Genomic DNA, 21,570 nt, shown 5'->3' with positions numbered 1-21,570 from the left:
CTTTCAAGGAGCTGCCACTATCACGTGAGTAGAGCTGCCACTTTCACGTGAGAATGCTATTTGGCATGGGTCCTCAGATCCTCAAAAAGTTCTACAGCTGCACCATCGAGAGCATTCTGACTGGTTGCATCACTGCCTGGTTTGGCAACTGCTCGGCTTCCGACCGCAAGTCCCTACAGAGAGTAATGCGTATGCCCCAGTACATCACCGGGGCCAAGCTTCCTGCCATCCAGGACCTCTATACCAGGTGGTGTCAGAGGAAGGCCCTAAAAATTGTCAGACTCCAGCCACCCTAATCATAGACTATTCTCTGCTACCGCACGGCAAGCGGTACCGGAGCTTCAAGTCTCGGTCCAAAAGGCTTCTTAACAGCTTCTATCCCCAAGCCATAAGACTCAGCTAATCAAATGGCTACCCAGAGTATTTGCATTGCCCCAGTCCCCTTCTTTTACGCTGCTGCTACTCTGTTTATTATCTATGCATAGTCACTTTAACTCTACCTACATATAGATATTACCTCAATTATGAACAACTGCATTGTTGGTTAAGGGCTAGTAAGTAAGCATTTCACTGTAAGGTCCACCTACACCGGTTGTATTCGGCGCATGTGACAAATAGCATTTGATTTGATTTGATACATACTTGCCCACTCCCCCTTGAGGACACGTGATTGCATATACCAATAGCCTACAAATGGCCACTTGCATTCATGAACAGGAATGGTTATGAATGAGATCATGAATGGTCACTTCTGGTGTTTTTCCCAATTTTGGGGATAGTCAGAAAACCAGTTCGTCATCATCCATCTCACCCATGACCTCACCGGCACTAATGAGAAAAACCTCATTTCCCATGAATCCTCAAAGAGAGAAGGGGGACGTACTGTTGCAGCGCAAGCTCGAGCAACCAATTCCTGTCCAGTGGCCATATTGAAATATCAAGTCTATTAGGACTCTGAAGGTACTGGGTGGTTGTCTAACTGGAAGTCTTTAAAATATCGTCTATTTATACCATAGGGATTTGAGCCAGACATTCCACCTGAGACCCTGCCTGTACTGGACGGCAAGTTGTCTCTGACTTTTGTGGGAAAATGAGTCCAACCGATGCTAAACGAGGTGCTAAACGCAGGAAGAACAAGCGGGGCGGTGGCAGCAGTAGCTGCAGTAGTACTGTCTGCAGTACCAGTGGCAAGGCCGGGGTTTCAGCCACGGACCTGAGTCTTCAAGCCACGGCAACACCCGTGTCTACCATGGGCTTTCTGACATCAGGGAGCTCTGGAAATGGGAACATGGGCTCTATAACAGGCCTGAACGGAGAGGTGAGAATATACAGTTGACGTGTTGAACACTAACGTTAGAGATTTCGATTACACATAATCGACAGACATTTGAGGCCTGACATTCTTCAGTAGCTAGCCCAGCTACCGAGGAAGCTAGCTAGTTAACGTTAGTTAGCTAACTCGGAAAATGGGAACCTGACGTCAACAGCCAACAAGTTAGTTTAGCTGACTAACTACGTTAGTAAGCTTTCTATATACGGTAACGCGTTAGTTATAACGTTAGTTACTTGCTCAATTTGAAAATAAACTAGACCGGCTGACGTTTCTAGCTATCTTGTTCTAGCTAGTCGACAACCACAGTGTTGACAGCCCGAAAATAGACGATTTTGCTTACTCGACAGTCGTTATCTTATTATCTAACTGTTCGCGACGTTATGGGAGTGGATGTTTGTTACTTGCTAGATGGATACTAACGTTAGCGTTTAAACTAACGTTAGCTATGACCAAACTGACCATCGCCACTGCACTGTGTCCTTAAACTGAAGTGTCTCTTGTACCTGACTAGCAGCTAGGTACAGTAGGTAGGTTGTTAACAATGCGCAACAATTTGGAGAGCCAGTTGGCCTTTCATTTCTTGTCTGATGTTTTCATATTCACAATTTTAGCAGGAGTAGTAGTTCACCAGACTAACGTTACTGTACTGTTTACAAACATGACGTTTCAGTCGAGTCTGTCAGTGTCATCGGATTAGCCTGCTAAGTAACAGTAGGCCTATAGTTTGTTTACTCATACCAATTATTTAATAGGAAGGTCATTTACTAGTTAGGTCGTCCACGGTGTTTACAGACACAAGAATAATGTGTGAGACAACTGCAAGACTACTGTCACACAGACAAGTGAGCCAAATTACTTCCACAACCACGATCCTGCAAAATATACCAATGGTATAGCAAACATTGCAACATTACATACTTGGCTGTCAAATGGTATATTGAGTGTCTTGCTTTACTTATGGTTTCTTGTTTCATCTCCATATATTGCAGCTATGCCTTGTCAGTTTTCTCTATATCACAACAGTAGCCAGGGTAACAACATCCACTAATCACCAAAGACTAGACCTATCATGTGTACGTCACATTGGCTGCGACTAGGTTCATCATCTTTAGGGCTGAAGGACTTCCTCATATGATGAGCCAATAGTCCCAAACAAGTCCATATTGCAGACTTGTTAATAACTTGCATACCTGGTCACTGTCTAAGAAAATCCAAGGAAAGTCTGATTTGAGCAAAATGCAACGCATTGTATTGCACTCACTCAGTTTCATTAGCCTAGCTAGCCTATATGCCAGACAGTTTCCCCATCATTTGGGATGTAGACAAATGTTCCAGAAAATAAATCAGGAGAAGAACGCATATTGTGAATACTGATTGTGGCAAATTTTTACTTTGTGAACCCTTGATCCCGATTCTTACAAATTGCTATGAGCCATCTATAGAACGGATGTAAGCCCCAGAATATAGGTCTAGCAAGATCAGAGTTATGATAGTGGTCTTAATGTTTGTTAATTTGAAAGCTCAAGAGGAGCTTAACTTATTGCCTAGGCCAGGCTACTTATTGTGGAAGGAATTTGCCTAGATCTGCTCAGCATTTACACTAGTCAGGGCTATTATTTCCATCTAAGAAGTAATATAATATTCTCATAACCTTTTGTTTAACTAATCAGTGTGTTTTGATTCATTCTTCAGATGTTTACAAAATCTTTGCATAGTGCATACAAATCGAGACTACACACTGCTTATGTAAAGATTGGCTGTTGAAGACAGAAACAGCAGGTGAACTTGCTGGACGCGTCAATATACTGCTGCGCCGAGCATTAATATGAAAAGTAATATCTGCATATGTTCTTTGCAATATCGCCAGGACATATCATCAACTGCTTTGTGTTTTATTTGATGTTCAAATAACATAATTTGGAGACAAAGCTAAATTGTGTGTGGCCAAGTAGCCCCCAGCCAGGTCAAGCGCTAACATGCTTCAGATAGCCTTGTAATAGATGCTTGGCATCAGTGCTAATGAGAGGGGTGACTCCGGAGGTGTTGGTTCATGTCGGGCCCTTTGTGTCCTCCAGGTCTCTATGAACGGTAACGTTACACCACAGTTTTCGGAGGGGCCGGTGAATTCCGACTTCTCTGGAGTCCTTCAGGTAATGCATCACTCACTGTCTCTGCAGCTACTCCTGTTAGGCCTACGGTAAAATAGATCAGCATCAGCTTATCTGTTGTGAGTATCACTGGGTGGACTGAAAAGCCCCGGGTGGCATTCAGTAGGCACAAAATGTATGAAAAAGTTTTGAAATGGGAAAGGCCCATCCTAAACGTTATGACCAATAATAACTTTACCAATCAGTTTCCAATTTTAAAACATTTTCCACCTGTTTGTGCTTACTGCCCATGACCCTATCTTAATTAACTTTAGAACCTGCCTGGGTAGGCTACATATTGGAGCACTAGTTAGTAGCTACTGGTTACTGCCACTACAGTAGTGCTACACACACTCATCTAACTGACATCCACTCCGTCTCCAACCACCAGACCCCGTTCACATTTGGCCTGAGCCAGAGGGCCCCATATTCCACCACCGGCGACCGCTGCCTCCTGTGCCGGAGTGAGCGCAAGCCAGACAGCACCCTCCATCCTGATGCGATGCTCCCCGGGGCGGGGCCGAACGGTATGGCACAGCCCCCTAAGTCCCCCAGCGCTCTGCAGCTGCCCCTGTGGGTGTGCCCCGACTGCCGGCGCACGGTGGAGAAGGAGGACCGCCACGCCTCCCTGGAGCAGTCGCTGGTGGTGAGTCACCACAGGCTGGTGGAGGGGTGTGGGTGGGTGGAGGGAGGGAGGGAGAAGTATGGTCGTGAAAAAGTGATGCTGGACCAATGAACTGAATGACAATGGCTTATATCAAGTAACAGAAACATTTTGTCTAGGCCTTTCAACATGTGTTGCATTATGAGGATAAACATTTTCTGACTTGCACCTCCAGGTCGACTGCATGAACTTCACAAAAACCATGTGATCAAAGGTCATGCAGTTTTTTTATGAAGTCGCCTTCAAGTCGCTGCAGTTGCTTCTCACCAACTGCACCATGCAGCCATCACCTGTGTTGTGGGAGGCACTATTTATCAACCAATCATTAGGGTGTTTTTGGTTGAACCACGTGAACATGACCAAAGACGTGAATGAAACAGGAACCAACTGTGATTCTAAAGAAACAGGAGATCCAAACGAAAGTGATATTTGAGACCTCTGTAATCAATACATTTTACACAAGTTATGTTTTCAGTTTGTGAGTGTGATATGAGGGTATAGACATTTTTATTTTTACATTTTATAAAGACATTTTTTATAAACAATAGCAGCTATGTCGACACTTCCATGTTGATCTGAGCCTTGCCAACTTTCGTCTACAGTCGGCTTTGTTAGCGTTACTGCTCGAACACATCCATAGAGTCGGCGCAAAAGAGAGAGAGATGGCGACAGGTATACTAAAGGTAGATTACAACAAGGAATAAAGAGGTTCAGAGGGCTTGTAGGTGACTGCCCACTGACTGATCTACAAATGACCTTGTATCATAAATAACTACTCATTATTTGTAGATTAGTCAGTCACCATTTACCACAATTCATCACCAATTTGATGCTCTCGAACACGGCCAAAGAGAGACAGACCGACCCGTACCACACAGAGAAAGCCGGAGGAAACAGGCAAGCTACAGGTGGAGTGTAACAAGGAGCAGAAACACCTGAGGCCTGACCGAACACACACATTGTAAAACATTAGTTTCCCTCTGTCCGATGACTCATTGGCTCCTCCTTTACTATCAGCGGGAGATAATAACCTCAGACAGAAAGCCACACCAGTGTTTGGACGTCTCTCTTGCCGATGACATGTTAGTGGCTGTTCCGCATACACTGCCTTGCCTCACTCATAAGAGCCACTCTGTGTTGGCGACATCTAGCAGATCATTTCTAGGCTAATTGAATTAGAAAGTTGGGAAGAGCCCGACAATTCCTGTAGTGCCCCTCTGGCCTGGAATGCTCTTGTTTTTCTTTCCCTTTCTTTTTCTGCTATTTTGCTTGATTACGTTCTCTAATTTCTCTCCTGTTCTGGAATTTTGTCTCTAGTCTAGTATAATGTGCTCTTTGCTGCAATGAAATACTTCAGAGTACAGACCTAAGGCGACAGTTGGTAACGTTAAGTCACCTTATGGTCGCATTATCACTTCTTTTTTGCACGTTCTGATGCCCTGTAATTTCTCATTCCCCCAGAGCCAAGACTTCCTGTTGCACATGCCTGTGGGTAATGGAGGCTTGGGCCAGGAGCTGCCCGCCGGAGGGGGCAGACTGACCAATGGTGGCACACCCCCAACCCTCCCCACTCTCCCCGTCCCAGACCTCACCACCCCTATGACCGCTGACACCGTGTGCAGTTGTGAGGCCTGCAACGAGAGACGGTGAGCTGGATGGGTGCATTTGTGGTGATCACTAAACGACCACGCTAGAAAGGACGAAAGTGTCTATCGTTTGACATATTGAGCTAGCCTAGTATATTAGCTATGTGTTCAGGAAGTTTCTAGAAGCCGCCCACCTGTGCTACCATCCTTTTTTAGCATTGTCAGATAATAACTAATCTCGTCCACCAGCCGGCTCTATCTTCCTCTCTAACAGTCTGGTTTCACAGCGCCTCAGAACGGGACTTGACTGTAAATCGATGGACTAAACAACCGCTGGTTTTATTGGCTGATCTCTCAGTCCATCAGCATCTTGTTTTCTTTTTCTTTCAAATACTTTAACTGCACTAGATTGAGCTTGCCTGGTGATATGGAACCAATGGGATAGTCTCAAAAGTGCAAACACCGCCCATCTAGCACTCCAGGCAGGCTCAAAGAAAAGCTCAACATTTCAATGAATGCAAATACTATTTTAAAGTTGCACAATACAGAAATCGCTCCGCCATTTCCTGTTTGCTAAAACTCGAATAATTCACCTAATTTGAGTTTATGCGACAAAATAAGCTAGTATAGTGTAGAGAATCATTGTACCATCTAAACCACTGTGAAATATATCTTCCATAAACAATTTTTGTTTTAGCTGTTTGAATCTGGTGTACAAAACCGAACATCAAAGAATGGTAGATCTATAACTCAGATTTCTATGTGAATTTGGTTGGGTTGCCCAAAAAGTTACATATTTCCACTTTAACCCATGACTGATATCCAGTCCCTCCAAGATCTGCAAAGTATTTTGTTATGTGTGGCCAACAATTCTTGATTTTTGCAGCGGCTTTCAATGAAATTTGGCGAAGAGTTTTGTTGTTAGTCATGTTCATTTTAATATGAAGCAATAAAAAGTAATATGTGCTCAGCCTGCAGCATGATCTATTTTCTTGTGCGCACATATGATAAACAGTTGTTGGTCTGAACACGTCTATGAGACGGAGGAGCATGTATCAATCCTTCACTACAATTCATTTATTTTACTCCAGCCAGCAGTTCAATCAAAATAATAATGATTTTCAAATCAGTCAAGTCATTTAAAAAGAAATACTCGTTTGCGATCTGCTCATCACTACCACAGATTTCCCTGCTTTTGCTTCGGTCACGGTGATCTGCGTCTGCTGTGGTGGCTGTTCGGACCAGAGTATGTGAGCGGAGCTGGAGCGGAGCGTGCCCAATTTGACTGGTGCAAGATTCCCAAAGGCTGGAGCGTCGGCCTTCTCACCAGCTCCAATTTCGCTCCAGTAGCGCTCACTTCACCAGCTCAGGGCATGCCGGCCCAGGATGAATTTGTAGTCTACTTGTGTGCTGCTTTAGCTACTGTGATGGAGTTCACTAAATATTTTCATAAAGAAACTGATAAATCAAGGTGACTTACAAAGATGTGGACCAAGAGCAAGAGAGGGAGTGCGGTGATGTAGTGTCCACAACTAAAGAATCTTTGTGGAATCACAAAAGCATGATGGTGTACTTACTTACCTGTACACAGTGGTGGAAAAAGTACCCAATTGTCATACTTGAGTAAAAGTAATGATCCCTTAATAGTAAACGAATAAGTGAAAGTCACCCAGTAAAATACTACTTGAGTAAAAGTCAAAGTATTTGGTTTTAAATATTCTTAAGTATCAAAAGTAAATATAATTGCTAAAATATACTTAAGCATCAAAAGTAAAATTATAAATCCTTTCAAATTCCTTACATAAAGCACACCAGACTGCACCATTTTCTTGTTTTTTTAACCAGGGGCATATTCCCAACACTCAGACAATTTACAAACGAAGTATGTGTGTTTCGTTTGTAAATTATGTAGGGATGACCCGGGATGTTCTCTTGAAAAATGTTTGAATTGAACCAATTTCTTGTCCTGCTAAGCATTCAGAATGTAATGAGTACTTTTTGGTGTCAGGGAAAATGTATGGAATAAAAAGTAAATTTTCTTTAGGAATGTAGTGAAGTAAAAGTTGTCAAAAATATAAATTGTAAAGTATAGATACACCAAAAAACTACTGAAGTAGTACTTTACCTTAAATTTTTACTTAAGTGTGTACATGCTAAAAGAAAGGATCGAGTTGGTTAGATAATTAAGTGTGTCATTGTAGCAAAGTATTTATAAACAAAAAATCTGATATCTTAAACTTTTTCTTCTAGCTATACAATAGACCATCCTTGTTTTAGTTGTTTTTCATTCTAAGTATGTCACATCCTATATGTGCAATTTATATACTAATTATTTAATGCAACTAAATGCTGAGCGCTTTATGTCCCAACAGCCTATTGTGTTGCACTCGCAAATGCTTCACAATGTATTTCTTTGTTGGCTATAGCCCTTAAATAATTTGAAAAATATAGCCTGAATAATTCATTTTAGGCTCCCTGTCTGGCTCCTGACCTATTTGCTGTTTTAATATGACATGAACCTATTTGAAATTATTTTGGCTTATTACATTCATCTTTTCATGTTTATTAAAATACTTTTCATTCAAATCCATATGGTTTGGTTTTAATGCTTAAAAAACAATTGGTAGGTCCAGGTAGTCACAAAAAATAGATGGATGTTGGTTAAATTGTGATTTTAATTAATAGAGCGAATTTTGAGTGGCAGTTTCTTTTTTTTCTTTTTTGTGGAAGGTCCGAATCACATGCTCTGATTCGGACCTTCTTTTCACATGCTTTGTTGGTTCTTGTGTTCCTGCACAGCGTTGCACTGAGTGCAAAAAAATTTGCCCCCATCTTCATGTAATTGGAAATCATTTTGTACTGTCTTTTAACTATGATTTTTGTTGGTAAATGAGATGGATTCCTGTTCATTGTTCTGCCTGTCAGTCGTAATCTGTCAGTAATCAACCATAGGCTTCACACGCTAACCGGGGTGGGGGGGGGGGGGGGTTATTGATGTTTTATTGGGCTGTTTTCCATGGTAACAGTGATCAAAATTGCTAACCCTCTTTTGATTGGACACGTGTGCAGTGATTGGTCAAAATTGCGAGCTCTTGCATAAATTTGTGGATTCGTTGATTTTGTTTTGAATTATGTGATCGCAGAATTTTGGAATCCTGGAGAGACTGGATATCAGCCCTTTAAAAGAGGAACATGGATGCACAGACTCACTAATACTTCTACTATATGGGTTGTATTCATATAGTAAATGAAGTAGGAAAGGCTCATTTTGGTTTTCTGTCTCAATGTTTTAAAGTGTTTTCTGTTGCTTGCCCTAATGAACATGACCCTGGGTCCCTTGAATAAGCGCACCCAGTGTCCTCTCACTGATGCATCACAATTACCTATTTTGGCCTTCACCCCCTACAGGGAGATTTCGGCCGAGTCAGAGCGTGAGTCCCAGCTGCTGCAGAACCACTGGTCGGAGGTACGCTACCTAGTGCGGTGCATCTACCGCCAGACAGGCACGCCGCTGGCCCACGACCAGCCCCTTGACCGCGACAAGGAGGGCATGAAGGAGCTGGTGGACAGGTAAGACCCAACTAGAGAAAAGGCAGCTTGTCTTCCACCCTCTTTCCCTCAGTCTGCCTCTGCATTCCTCCTTTCCCCCCTCTTTCTATTCCTTCCTCCTTCCATTTGTCCTTCCCTCCTACATTCCTTTACATCCTCTCCTTCCTACCCTCCATCTCTCGCTGCTTCCTGCCTCATTCCTTTCTTTCCATTTGCCCTCCATGCTCTCTCCCATCCCTACCATCCTCTTTTCACTTCCATCTTCAAGATGAACAGTTATCTGACAAGAGTACCAGAGTAATCATTGAGTGGTTACCTCACTTTCCCTTATCAAATTTGCCAGATAAGAGATTACCTTCAGAAAATGGTTAGCCATTTCAGAGGCTAAACCTTCCTCTGTGCTACTACTTGGGGACTACTTGGGGCTAGGCCATCTGTTACGTTGTACCAGGAAAACTAAATCAAACTCAAGTTATTTGAAAGTGTTTGAGATGCATTTGACCCAGGACTGACCACCATAGATAATCCCTACAAGTATTAGCATATTTTGCTTTTGTATTAGCCTATTGTGCACTGGGTCTTATGACGTCCATCTTGCCCACCTGTTCAGGCTGTGCGAGAAGGACCCGTACCAGCTCTACCAGAGGCTGGAGCAGCAGGCCCGCGAGTATGTCCTAGAAATGAAGGTGCGCCTGCTCAAGCACCTGTCGACCGGCTCCAAGGCTGCGGCGGCCGCCGCCCAGGGCCCCCCGCAGGCCCACCAGTTCATCTCGCTGCTCCTGGAGGAGTACAGTGCCCTCTGCCAGGCTGCCCGCACCATCAGCAGCTTCCTCCTCACCCTGGTGAGTCTTCCTCTGTTAGCGATAGCTTTGAAGATAGCCTCATGTTAGCATTAGCATAGTCTTAGACCAGTGGCTAACAAACAGTCTTGCGCAATAACTTTCAGGGTTGGCATTTGCGCTAGCCTTACTGCTAGCCTTACTGCTGGCCTTACTGTTGGCCTTACTGTTGGCCTTACTGTTGGCCTTATTGTTGGCCTTTCCATTATGCTTTGCATTAGCCTTTTGCGTTAGTCTTTGTGGTTACCTTTACGGTTGCCTTTGTGTTAGGCATTTTGTTAGCATCTGACTAGCACAGAGGGACAATGCTTAGTGCTGCTCAGTGTTTCTTTTAGAGGTTTACCCCGAGTTTTGGCGACAACGTGAGGTAAACCAGACTTGCCCCCAATACATGAAGGCTAAAAAGTAGCGTTGCCTCAGTAACTCTCACAGGATTAACATAGGCTTTAGAATTTCCCCAGAACTCAGGGACAAGCCACAGACGGTGTCATACTTTTTGGAAGCAGTACAGAGGTTTGTCTGAAATTTGCCTCCTTAGCCTAGACAGCTGCCACTGCTGTGGCTATACACACACACACACACAGTGGGGTCCAGATTATTGACACCCTTGATAAAGATGTGCAGAAATGACTGTATAAAAATAAATAATTTACATACTGAGCTACATTTTATGCTTAACGAAATGTTAAATTATTTTATTTTATACTTATACAAATCAAATCAAACTTTATTTGCCACATGCGCCGAATACAACAAGTGTAGACTTTACTGTGAAATGCTTACTTACAAGCCCTTAACCAACAGTGCAGTTCAAGAAGAAGAAAATATTTACCAAGTAGGCTAAAATAAAAATGTATAATAAAAAGTAACACAATAACAATAACGAGGCTATATACAGGGGGCACCGGTACCGAGTCAGTGTGCAGGGGTACAGGCTAGTTGAGGTAATCTGTACATGTAGGTGGGGTCAAAGTGACTATGCATAGGTAACAAACAAACAGCGAGTAGCAGCAGTGTACAAGTGGGGGGGTCAATGTAAATTGTTTGGTGGCAATTTTTATGAATTGTTCAGCAGTTTAATGGCTTGGGGGTAGAAGCTGTTGAGGAGCCTTTTGGTCCTAGACTTGGTGCTCCGGTACAAATTGCCGTGTGGTAGCAGAGAAAACAGTCTATAACTTGGGTGACTGGAGTCTCTGATAATTTTATGGGCTTTCCTCTGACACGCCTATTATATAGGTCCTGGATGGCAGGAAGCTTGGCCCCAGTGATGTACTGGGCTGTTCAGAGAAAGCGATTTTGTTTATCAAGTAATATCAATTCTCATTCTCAAAAAGGTAGGGGTCAAAATTATTAATGTTTCAATACTTCACCTTTTGAGGATAACTGCACTGAGCTTCTTTTTTTTTAAAGTACTTAAAAAAAACAAAAAAACATTCATGAGTTGGCGAACACATTGTGAGGGATGCTAGACTATTCCTCCATACAGAATCTTTCCAGATCCTTGATATCCTTTGTCTGTGCTTATGGACTGTCCTCTTCAATTCAAACCACTGGGTTTCAAATCCGGAGACTGAGATGGCAATTGCAAAATGTAGATTTTGTGACCAACTAAGCATTTCTTTGTGTGTTTGAGCATACAATATAGCACAGTATTTGAATTATTTTATAGTTATTTTTTCTTACCTTTTTAAAGGGTCTCAATCATTTTGGACCAGACTGTCAAAGGATTTTCAGTTTTGTATTTCTTTAGTTAACTTGTTATGGATAGGGGGCAGCATTTTCACGTTTGGATGAAAAGCGTGCCCAGAGGAAACTGCCTGCTACTCAGTCCCAGTTGCTAATATATGCATATTATTAGTAGATTTGGATAGAAAACACTCTGAAGTTTCTAAAACTGTTTGAATGATGTCTGTGAGTATAACAGAACTCATATGGCAGGCAAAAACCTGAGAAAAAATCCAACCAGGAAGTGGGAAATCTGAGGTTGGTCGTTTTTCAACTCATTCCTTATTGAAGATACAGTGGGATATGGGTCATGTTGCACTTCCTAAGGCTTCCACTAGATGTCAACAGTCTTTAGAACCTTGTCTGATGCTTCTACTGTGAAGTGGGGCCGAATGAGAGGGGAATGAGTCAGAGGTCTGGCAGAATGCTTTGAGCTCGTGACGCTCGTTCATGTGAGAGCGAGCTCTGTTCCATAGCTTTTCTACAGACAAAATAATTATCCGGTTGGAAGATTTATGTTAAAAACATCCGAAAGATTAATTCTATACTTCGTTTGACATGTTTCTATGGGCTGTAATATGACTTTTCGTCTGAACTTTTGCCTGGACCTCCCCGCGCGTCGTGAGTTTAGATTGTGTACTGAACGCGCGAACAACAAGGAGGAATTTGGGCATAAAATATGGACTTTGTGGAACAAATCAAACATTTATTGTGGAACTGGGATTTCTGGGAGTGCATTCTGACGAAGATCATCAAAGGTAAGTGAATATTTATAATGCTATTTCTGACTTATGTTGACTCCAACATGGTGGATATCTTCTTGGGTTGTGTTCGTCTCTGAGTGCCGTACTCAGATTATTGCATGGCTTGCTTTTTCCGTAAAGTTTTTTTGAAATCTGACACAGCGGTTGCATTAAGGAGAAGTATATCTTTAAATCTGTGAATAACACTTGTATCTTTTATTAATGTTTATTATTAGTATTTCTGTGATTTGATGTGGCTCTGTGCAAATTCACGGGATGTTTTGGAGGCAAAGCCAAATGTAAACTAAGGTTTTTGGATATAAATATGAACTGCATCGAACAAAACATACATGTATTGTGTAACATGTTGTCCCGGAAGTGTCATCTGATGAAGAATATCAAAGGTTAGTGATTCATTTTATCAATATTTCTGCTTTTTGTGACTCCTCTCTTTGGTTTGAAAATCGCTGTATGCTTTCTGTGACTCGTTGCTGACCTAATATAATGATGTTATGTTCTGCTTTTGCCGAAAAGCTTTTTGAAATCGGACACTGTGATTGGATTAACGAGAATTTTATCTTTAAAATGGTGTCTAATACTTGTGTGTTTAAGAAAATTGAATTATAAGATTTCTGTTGATTTGAATTTGGCGCCCTGCAATTCCCGCTAGCGGAACCCCAGTCCTAGACAGGTTAACAGTGATAGAGGATGATGGTGGGGAAAGACAGAGACGTTGTGTCAAATGGCCGTATTCGACCCTATGCAAACACAGTGTGCCGGAGGCTGCGGCATTACCGCTAGACCGGCCAGCCCGCATAAACTTGGTTTGTAACTCTCTTCTTGTCTGGGTTCCATAGGAGAACGAACACCTGCAGAAGTTCCAGGTGACGTGGGAGCTGCACAACAAGCACCTTTTTGAGAACCTGGTGTTCTCCGAGCCCATCCTGCACAGCAGTTTACCTGCACTGGTTGCACAGCTGAGGTAAGACTGAGTCGAATGACAAAACAGCCATTTAAGATGAGGATTTCTCTGATGCCATTGAGGTGTATGCTTCTGTGAGGATTATTATATCATTTTTTTTTGATAGTCTCCCTATATAATCCCTTTTTGTTTGTCTTAGTATAGCAAAATCATTAAACCTGGTCTATCCTCAAACCTAAATAGGCCATTGGTATGATAAACTGGCCTAGCTGTGTGTTTCCAATGTTTTCTTTTAAAAAATAATGCCATTTATGATTAGGCATGGCACGGCCTCCCACGACTCGTATAGCGAGGACATGTACAGAACCCTGCTGGAGAGCTACCAGCAGCTGGAGCAGGAGATGGCCACCGTGGCGGCTGAGTGGCAGGAGTGTGAGAAGAGGATTGACGACTACGTCGACGAACAGGTACACACACACAAACACACACATAGCGTGTTCTTTGTTGCATACCTTGTGTGTGACAATTGAACTCCAATAAATGTCAATAACATATTGTGATGTCCTGAAGGTTTTTAACAAATGCATCTCCTTTGAATGGTTTTCTTTTGGTCTCTCTGATGCTTAACAATTAATTTTTCTCTTTTTGGCAGCTGCTTTTTAAGGTGGAGGGCCAGAATCTCACAAATCAACGGACAGAACCACATAAGTCTTTAATTAGCAAAAATGTAAGGGGTTTATCACGCAACTAAATTTCAAGTAATATAAGACAATTACTGTAGTTATCAGCATTGTCTATCTTTTCATTCCCTAACACTTACCCTATTATTTATGTCATATTATTTCTGTAGACCAACAGAGAAAAGATGATTTAGGTACTGTTATTTATTAAAAAGCTGACATGTTTCGACCTCAATCTGTCAAAGCTCATAATTGAAGTCTACCTATTTACAGACTTTGAAAACAAAACAACGGATGCTGAAGGAAGACTGGGAATTCTTTAAACAGAGGAGGTTTATAGAAGAACAGGTATGATGGACAAATAGTCTATAGAAATAGTTGATTTATTTGTGAAACTGGTCAGGCAGATTTTGACGGTGTACCCTTTAAATCCGCTGTACATGAATTTGATTTTGTCTTTGCAGTTAACCAACAGTAAGAAATCTTTAGCTGGTGACAGTAACTTTACAGACACGATGAGAATGCTCTCCTCTCGTCTCAGCATTCCAGACTGTCCAAATTGCAATTATCGAAGACGGTGAGTTTGGAGGATTCATTTTGCTTACAATTTACAGATGGTGTGTTTGTTTATTTGTAGCGTGTCTAAATAAAATCCTACCTATTTTCTTTAATTTTTTTTCACCTATGTGGGTATTATATGACACAAGTCCAATGAGACATTCAGACTTTGTGTGCGGGTATGTTATTAATCCTCATTTATCAACCCAAAGTAAAACAAACCCATGTTTCTAGCCAGTACCCAGTGTTATTCAGTGACCGGAAAGGAAATGGTGTATACAAGTGTTTATCATCTCATGAACCACATCAATATGATATACCAACCTTCTGAGATTTTCAGCTCGACCATAAAAACGATGACCTGGAACACCACCACTGGCCACCTGCGACCCAATCTTTTCAAAACCACCTTTTTTAATGAACAACCATCCCTCCTCCCCCAGATGCACCTGCGACGACTGCAGCCTCTCCCACATCCTGACGTGCGGCATCATGGACTCTCCCATTGCCGAGGACCTCCACATCAAGCTGCCGCTTCAGGCCACGGAGCCCCCACAGCACCGGGACTACCTGGCCGAGGTGCACCCCCCCAGTCTGTCCTCCGGGGGCAGCTCAGCCTCTGCTTCGGCCTCCAGCTCGCCCATCACCATACAGCAGCACTCGCGCCTCATAATGCCAGAAGGGGTCGCCACCACCTTGTAAGTCCACCAGGGGTGGCGTGTTCTTTGTTGTAAAAATATGTATTTATTTATTCAGGAGATCATAGCAAATGTATTTTCTAAACAAGACCTGAGTATATAATGTAAAGCAATAAAATATCATAGGAAAAAAAACATACAAAAAAAGCAATACATTACAATAATGTTATTTTTTAAATATTTATATCTATCAAAGATATACATGATTAAATGCACAAATAATGGCTTTATGAGTTCACGCTAGAGCTGGGACGATCAACTGAAATGATCAACACTGACCACTTTGCTATTATTGATCATTACTATTAATAACCTATAGGGCCCTACTAGAGAAGTGTGAAATAAGTTTGCTAATACGGGTAATTGTTAATGGGACAATTGATAGCTACAGCATTCAAAGTAGTAGTAGTTTTAAGGGTAATATTACAAAAAAATAACTGTTGTACATTAATGTTGTAAATTTATTGTTAAATTTATCATTCTTGTGATTCATCCAATTTATCGTGGTGTGGATTTTTTTTGTCCAGATCGCCCGGGACTAGTTCATGTACCAGTAGGATTTATCCCAATATCTAGTTGATGTGGGTATGGTTGTATTTGTTGTGGTTATGGTTATTCTTGTGGTTTATGTAGTTATAACTCTTTTATCAGGTATGTGCTCTCCAATCATGTAATGTCATTTCCTATAATGATTTTTATAATGAAAACATGGCCACTCCTGTTTTGGTAGTCACCTTCATTATTTTCTCTTCCTCCTCTCCTCGTAGTGGTAGCGACGAGGACGAAGTGCCTCCGCTGTTGGGCAAGTTTGCGGACATCTACCCCATGGGGGGCTATGAGGACCCAGGGGTGGTGGCCAGGATGAACGGCCTGCACAGCGAGCTCAACGGTGGCGGAGAGAACATGGCGCTCAAAGATGAGGTGTGGGTGGTTGACGGCTGCGGGTTGACGTTTACCCTAGTTACAGATCTAGGATCAGCTTCCCCAATCCTAACCTTAGCCATTAGTGGGGGAAATGCTAAACTATCCCAAGATCAGCATCTGGGACAACTTCACCCTACACTGTGTGTGTGACAGTGCCCTTGATGCAAGTTTGGCATGTTTCTCTGTGCGAAGTACTGGGACAGATTTGATTGTGGAAATGTACTTTGACTCTGACTCATTCCTGCTGCATTTCTCTCTTTCTCTCTCCCATCTCTATCCTCCTCACTCTCCTCTCCCTCGGTTTTCTCTCCAATTTCTCTCCCTCTCATCCTCTGCCCCCCTCCTCCCCTTTCTCTCTCTCTCTCTCTCTCTCTTTCCATTCCCCTCACTCTCCCCTCTTCCTCTCTCTCTCTCTCGCTCTCCCCCCTTCTCTCTCGCTATCCAGTCTCCTGGAGGGAGCAGCAGCAGCAGTAGTTCGTCGGAGGGTGACGAGGAGGAGGCTGACGAGGAGAGCGGCGGGGAGCCTCCGGGCCAGCGGGGGGAGCTTTCGCCAGGGAAGAGCAACAACAGCCCTCCGCCCTACTACCCACAGCATCAGGTACAACCACACTACACAACTAGGGCTTGAGGTAGGATTTGAATCAGGTTAATTCTATATCTAGAATACCTAGAGAAAGATTCTGTTCAGTTTGAATGGATTCCAATGCATGGGGCACACAGCCGGTTGTGTATGTCGCCATCTAGCTCAAAATACTTGCACAGTAGTCTTAATGCTGAAAGGAGGAGAAAAAATTACAATCAACACTAGTGGACATGAAGGACAACTCATGGTAGCCATCTTGTTCCTCTCTCATTCCAGGTGGAACAGCACGCCTGCGAGTGCCACGTGTGCAACCAGGACCTGTCCTCCTCCCTTGCCCCCCTGGGCCCAGCCCCCAGCCGGATCCACACACCCCCCTCCGGCCACCACCACCAGTTCTTCACCGGGGGCGACAACCAGAACCCCAGCCACCCGGCCCTCCACCTCTACCCCCACATCCACGGCCACCTGCCCCTGCATAACCTCTCCCACCTGCCCCGGCCCCTGCTGCACCCCACACTCTACCCCAGCCCCCCCCTTTCACACAGCAAGGTGAGTTAACACACACATACCACTAACAACTGTACTAGCTTGAGGTAGATGAAATCTGACCCTGTGTCCGTGGTTAAGGGCAGCTTCTATTTACTCCTCCTGAATGCTTGACAGATACAGGCTGTGCCCCAATAGTCTTGAAAGGCTTCCTTGTGTCCCTTACTGATCTTACCACTGCTCTGTAAGGTTGTTGATAGGTGAAAGCCATTTCAACAGTCAGGAGGGAGAGGAGACAACAAATGGAAGTCATTTATGGGTATTGGGATACAGCCATAGTCACTTACAGATAGGGCTGGCACGGTTATCGTATAATCATGCAACTGAGTTATGGACAATGACCTACAAAAATTATAATCGTATTAGTAGATTCATTTTAGGAGAATGAGGGATTGAACTATGTATAGTTTACCCAATAGCAGTTTTTCATTTTTACATGAAGTGGGTAAAGTTGGTCATCATTTTACGAGCAGTCTGGAGGAGAAGCTGCATTTAAGAATGTTCCAAGCAGTCAAAACCATTTGTTTTTTTAGATGGCTGTGTCACCAAAGCTGTGTTATATTCATTAGGTATGTTGTAAAAAAAAAAATCAAATATGCATTATAAGCTCAAAATATTTTTAAACACAATTACAATTATGAGTAACCGTGGTCATTTGCATGACAATTAACAAAAATGCTATAATTGTCACAGCCCTAGTTACAGACACTGTATTGGCTATACTTTCTCTATAAAATTGATGGGGATTTACATGATTTAAGTTTCAGGATATGATTTGAGTGGTAACCTCTCATCCCTCTTAACTGGTCATTTTTCATTGATGGAGTTAATTTGGCATGGCCCGGTACCCTGGGTAGGTGGAGTTTTTGCATTTTAGACCATTCCATTGGTCCTTAAGTGAAATCTCCACCCAACCGTGGCACCGGGCCATGCAAATCGAATTTGCCCATTGATACATTCCCTTCAGGGGATTTACACCATCACAAGGAAGTGATTCAACTCTGTTATACCTTTTTTGGTTGATTATTTTGCTGTAATTGCATGGATATACCACAAGAGGTCGCACTGTATCAAATGAGCTCATATCTACTATGAGGGATTGCAACTTGGTTATGCCAATCAAATGTATTTATAAATCCCTTATATCAGCTGATGTCACAAAGTGCTGTACAAAAACCCAGCCTAAAACCCCAAACAGCAAGCAATGCAGGTGTAGAAGCATGGGTGTTGTAAAAAGCTGTCACTATTGAAAATATGTTGAGAGACTAGGAGTCCAATAGAGGCAGAGAATCCCAGTGAAGGGAGCTGGCCAGACACAATCAAATCAAACGTTGTCACATGCGCCGAATACCACAAGTGTAGACCTTACTATGAAATGCTTACTTACAAGCCCTTAACCAACAGTGCAGTTCAAGAAGAGTTAAGAAAATATTTACCAAATAAACTAAAGTAAAAAGTAACACAATAAAATAACAATAATGAGGCTATATACAAGGGGTACTGGTACTGAGTCAGTGTGCGTGGGTACAGGTTATTTGAAGTAATTTGTACATGTAGGTAGGGGTGATGTGACTATGCATAGATAATAAGAAGTGAGTAGCAGCAGTGTACAAAACAATGGGGGGGAGTGTCAATGTAATTAGTCTGGTGGCCATTTTGATTAATTGTTCAGCAGTCTTATGACTTAGAGGTAGATGCTGTTAAAAAGTATTGTGGACCTAGACTTGGCGCTCCAGTACCTCTTGCCGTGTGGTAGCAGAGAGAACAGTCTATGACTTGGGTGACTGAAGTCTCTGACAATTTCATGGGCTTTCCTCTGACACCGCCTATTATATAGGTCCTGGATGGCAGGAAGGTTGGCCTTAGTGATGTACTGGGCCATACCCACTACCTTCTGTAGCGCCTTACGGTCAGATGCCGAGCAGTTGCCATACCTGGCGGTGATGCAACTGGTCAGGATGCTCTCTGGTGCTGTTGTAGAACTTTTTGAGGATTTGGGGACCCATGCCAAATCTTTTCAGTCTCCTGAGGGGGAAAAGGTTTTGTCGTGCCCTCTTCACAGTCTTGATGTGTTTGGACCATGGTAGTTCGTTGGTGATGTGGACACCAAGGAACTTGAAACTCTCGACCCGCTCCACTACAGCCCCGTTGATGTTAATGGGGGCCTGTTCGGTCCGCCTTTTCCTCTAGTCCACGATCAGCTCCTTTTGTCTTGCTCACATTGAGGGAGAGGTTGTTGTCCTGGCACCACACTGCCAATTCTCTAACCTCCTTCCTGTAGGCTGTCTCATCGTTGTCTGTGATCAGGCCTACCACTGTTGTGTCGTCAGCAAACTTAATGATGGTGTTGGAGTCATGTTAGGCCACGCAGTTGTGGGTGAACAGGGAGTACAGGAGGGGACTAAGTACACACCCCTGAGGGGCCCAAGGGTTGAGGGCAGACGTGTTGTTGCCTACCATTACCACCTGCGGCGGCCCATCAGGAAGTCCAGGAACCAGTTGCAGAGGGAGGTGTTTAGTCCCAGGGTCCTTAGCTTAGTGATGAGCTTCGTGGGCACTATGGTGTTGAACTCTGCGCTGTAGTCAATGAACAGCATTCTCACATAGGTGTTCTTTTTGTCCGGAGACGGCAAGGGCGGTTCGTCACTCCAGTGTCTTGCCATTCACCTTCGCATCCCTGAGCCATGCTACACTTATTCATTAGACGTTCTGAAGAGATGAGTCTTCAGTAAAGACTCTATAGGAGGAAGCCCTGCCTCCAGTTGTTTGCTTAGAAATTCTAAGTACAGTAAGGAGGCCTGCGTCTTGTGACTGTAGCGTACGGTAGGAGCCCATGTAGTGCTTTGTAGGTTAGCAGTAAAACTTTGAAATCAGCCCTAGCCTTAACAGGAAGCCAGTGTAGAGAGGCTAGCACTGGAGTAATATGATGAAAGGTTTTTGTTCTAGCCAAGATTCTAGCAGCCGTGTTTGACACTAACTGAAGTTTATTTAGTGCTTTATCCGGTTAGCCTGAGAGTAGAGCATTGCAGTAGTCTAATCTAGAAGTGACAAAAGCATGGTCTAGCGTTTCTGTATAATTTTTGGACAAAGTTTCAGATTTTTGCTATGTTAGGAAGATTGAAAAAAGCTTCCCTTGAAATAGTCTTGACATGTTCTTCATAAGAGAAGTCAGGATCCAGAGTAACGCCGAGGTCCTTCAGTTGTATTTGAGACGACTGTACAACCAACAAGATTGTCAGATCAAACTTAGAACTCTTCTATTCTGTTCCTAGCCTATCCCCCTTGCCCCCACGTCGAGCCACACAGGGCCCAAGCAGCAGGCCTTCAGCCCCTCCCTACCGGACCATGTCTACCAGAACTGCTTTGGTGGTGGCGCTGGCGACTGGAACAACTCGCTGCAGTGCCTCTCGCTCAAGTTCGAGAACATCTGCGACGCTGCCATGATGAAGAATTGGAACCCATCAGTGCTGCTACAGGAGCCCCTGCCAGGTGAGAACATACCTCTTCATCTAGCCCATGGACGACCAACCTTCCTCCTGGAGAGCTGGTGTAGGGTGAAATTGCCCCTTGACGCTGGTACTGAGTCTGTTTCGCATTTTCCACACAAATGTTTACAGTTAAGATTGGGGGAAGGGAGGCTGATCCTAGATCTGTGAGGGAACTTCACCACGGAGCTAGCTATCATACTGCAGACTTTCACTACAAAACCTAATATAGCCCACCTGATTCTACTAATCAGCTGCTCACAAAGAATAATTCATCTTAATTATGAATTAATAGCTTAATCAGATCTGGTACAACGGGGCTAGAGCAAAAGCCTGCATACCAAGTAGTTCTCCAAGAGGAAGATGATTCATCCATCCCAAATGTAGGCTAAAGGAGGAGCTGCTCATTTTATTTCAGCTCCCAGCTCCATTGCCTGCAACTGCATCAAATTAAATTGTATTTGGCAAATACGCCAAATACAACAGGTGTAAACCGTACAGTGAAATGCTTAATTACAAGCCCTTAACCAACAATGCTTTAAGAAGTTAAGAGAAAAATAAAAATAATAATTGATGAATAGAAAATGA

General features: G+C 43.2%; 1 protein-coding gene across 2 annotated transcripts in view; it reads left to right on the top strand.

Moving 5' to 3' along the window:
• Positions 1-898: 898 nt before the first annotated feature.
• Positions 899-21,570, top strand: part of fam193a (family with sequence similarity 193 member A) — a 31,607-nt gene continuing 10,935 nt past the window's right edge. For both annotated transcript variants that reach the window (XM_055923785.1, XM_055923784.1), the window contains exons 1-16: positions 899-1,318; positions 3,409-3,483; positions 3,872-4,126; positions 5,606-5,790; positions 9,139-9,300; positions 9,890-10,121; positions 13,444-13,568; positions 13,828-13,975; positions 14,161-14,235; positions 14,462-14,536; positions 14,653-14,765; positions 15,190-15,444; positions 16,212-16,365; positions 16,814-16,966; positions 17,228-17,500; positions 20,770-20,986. In XM_055923785.1, the coding sequence (XP_055779760.1) occupies positions 1,091-1,318; positions 3,409-3,483; positions 3,872-4,126; positions 5,606-5,790; positions 9,139-9,300; positions 9,890-10,121; positions 13,444-13,568; positions 13,828-13,975; positions 14,161-14,235; positions 14,462-14,536; positions 14,653-14,765; positions 15,190-15,444; positions 16,212-16,365; positions 16,814-16,966; positions 17,228-17,500; positions 20,770-20,986 (2,725 nt within the window). In that variant the 5' untranslated portion in view covers positions 899-1,090. The remainder of the gene's footprint in view (positions 1,319-3,408; positions 3,484-3,871; positions 4,127-5,605; positions 5,791-9,138; positions 9,301-9,889; positions 10,122-13,443; positions 13,569-13,827; positions 13,976-14,160; positions 14,236-14,461; positions 14,537-14,652; positions 14,766-15,189; positions 15,445-16,211; positions 16,366-16,813; positions 16,967-17,227; positions 17,501-20,769; positions 20,987-21,570) is intronic.

Source organism: Salvelinus fontinalis, chromosome 5 (assembly GCF_029448725.1).
Source record: "Salvelinus fontinalis isolate EN_2023a chromosome 5, ASM2944872v1, whole genome shotgun sequence".
NCBI classification, from domain to species: Eukaryota; Metazoa; Chordata; class Actinopteri; order Salmoniformes; family Salmonidae; genus Salvelinus; species Salvelinus fontinalis.
The sequence above is the reverse complement of the archived record's forward strand: the minus strand, read 5'-3'. Positions and strand labels throughout refer to the sequence as shown.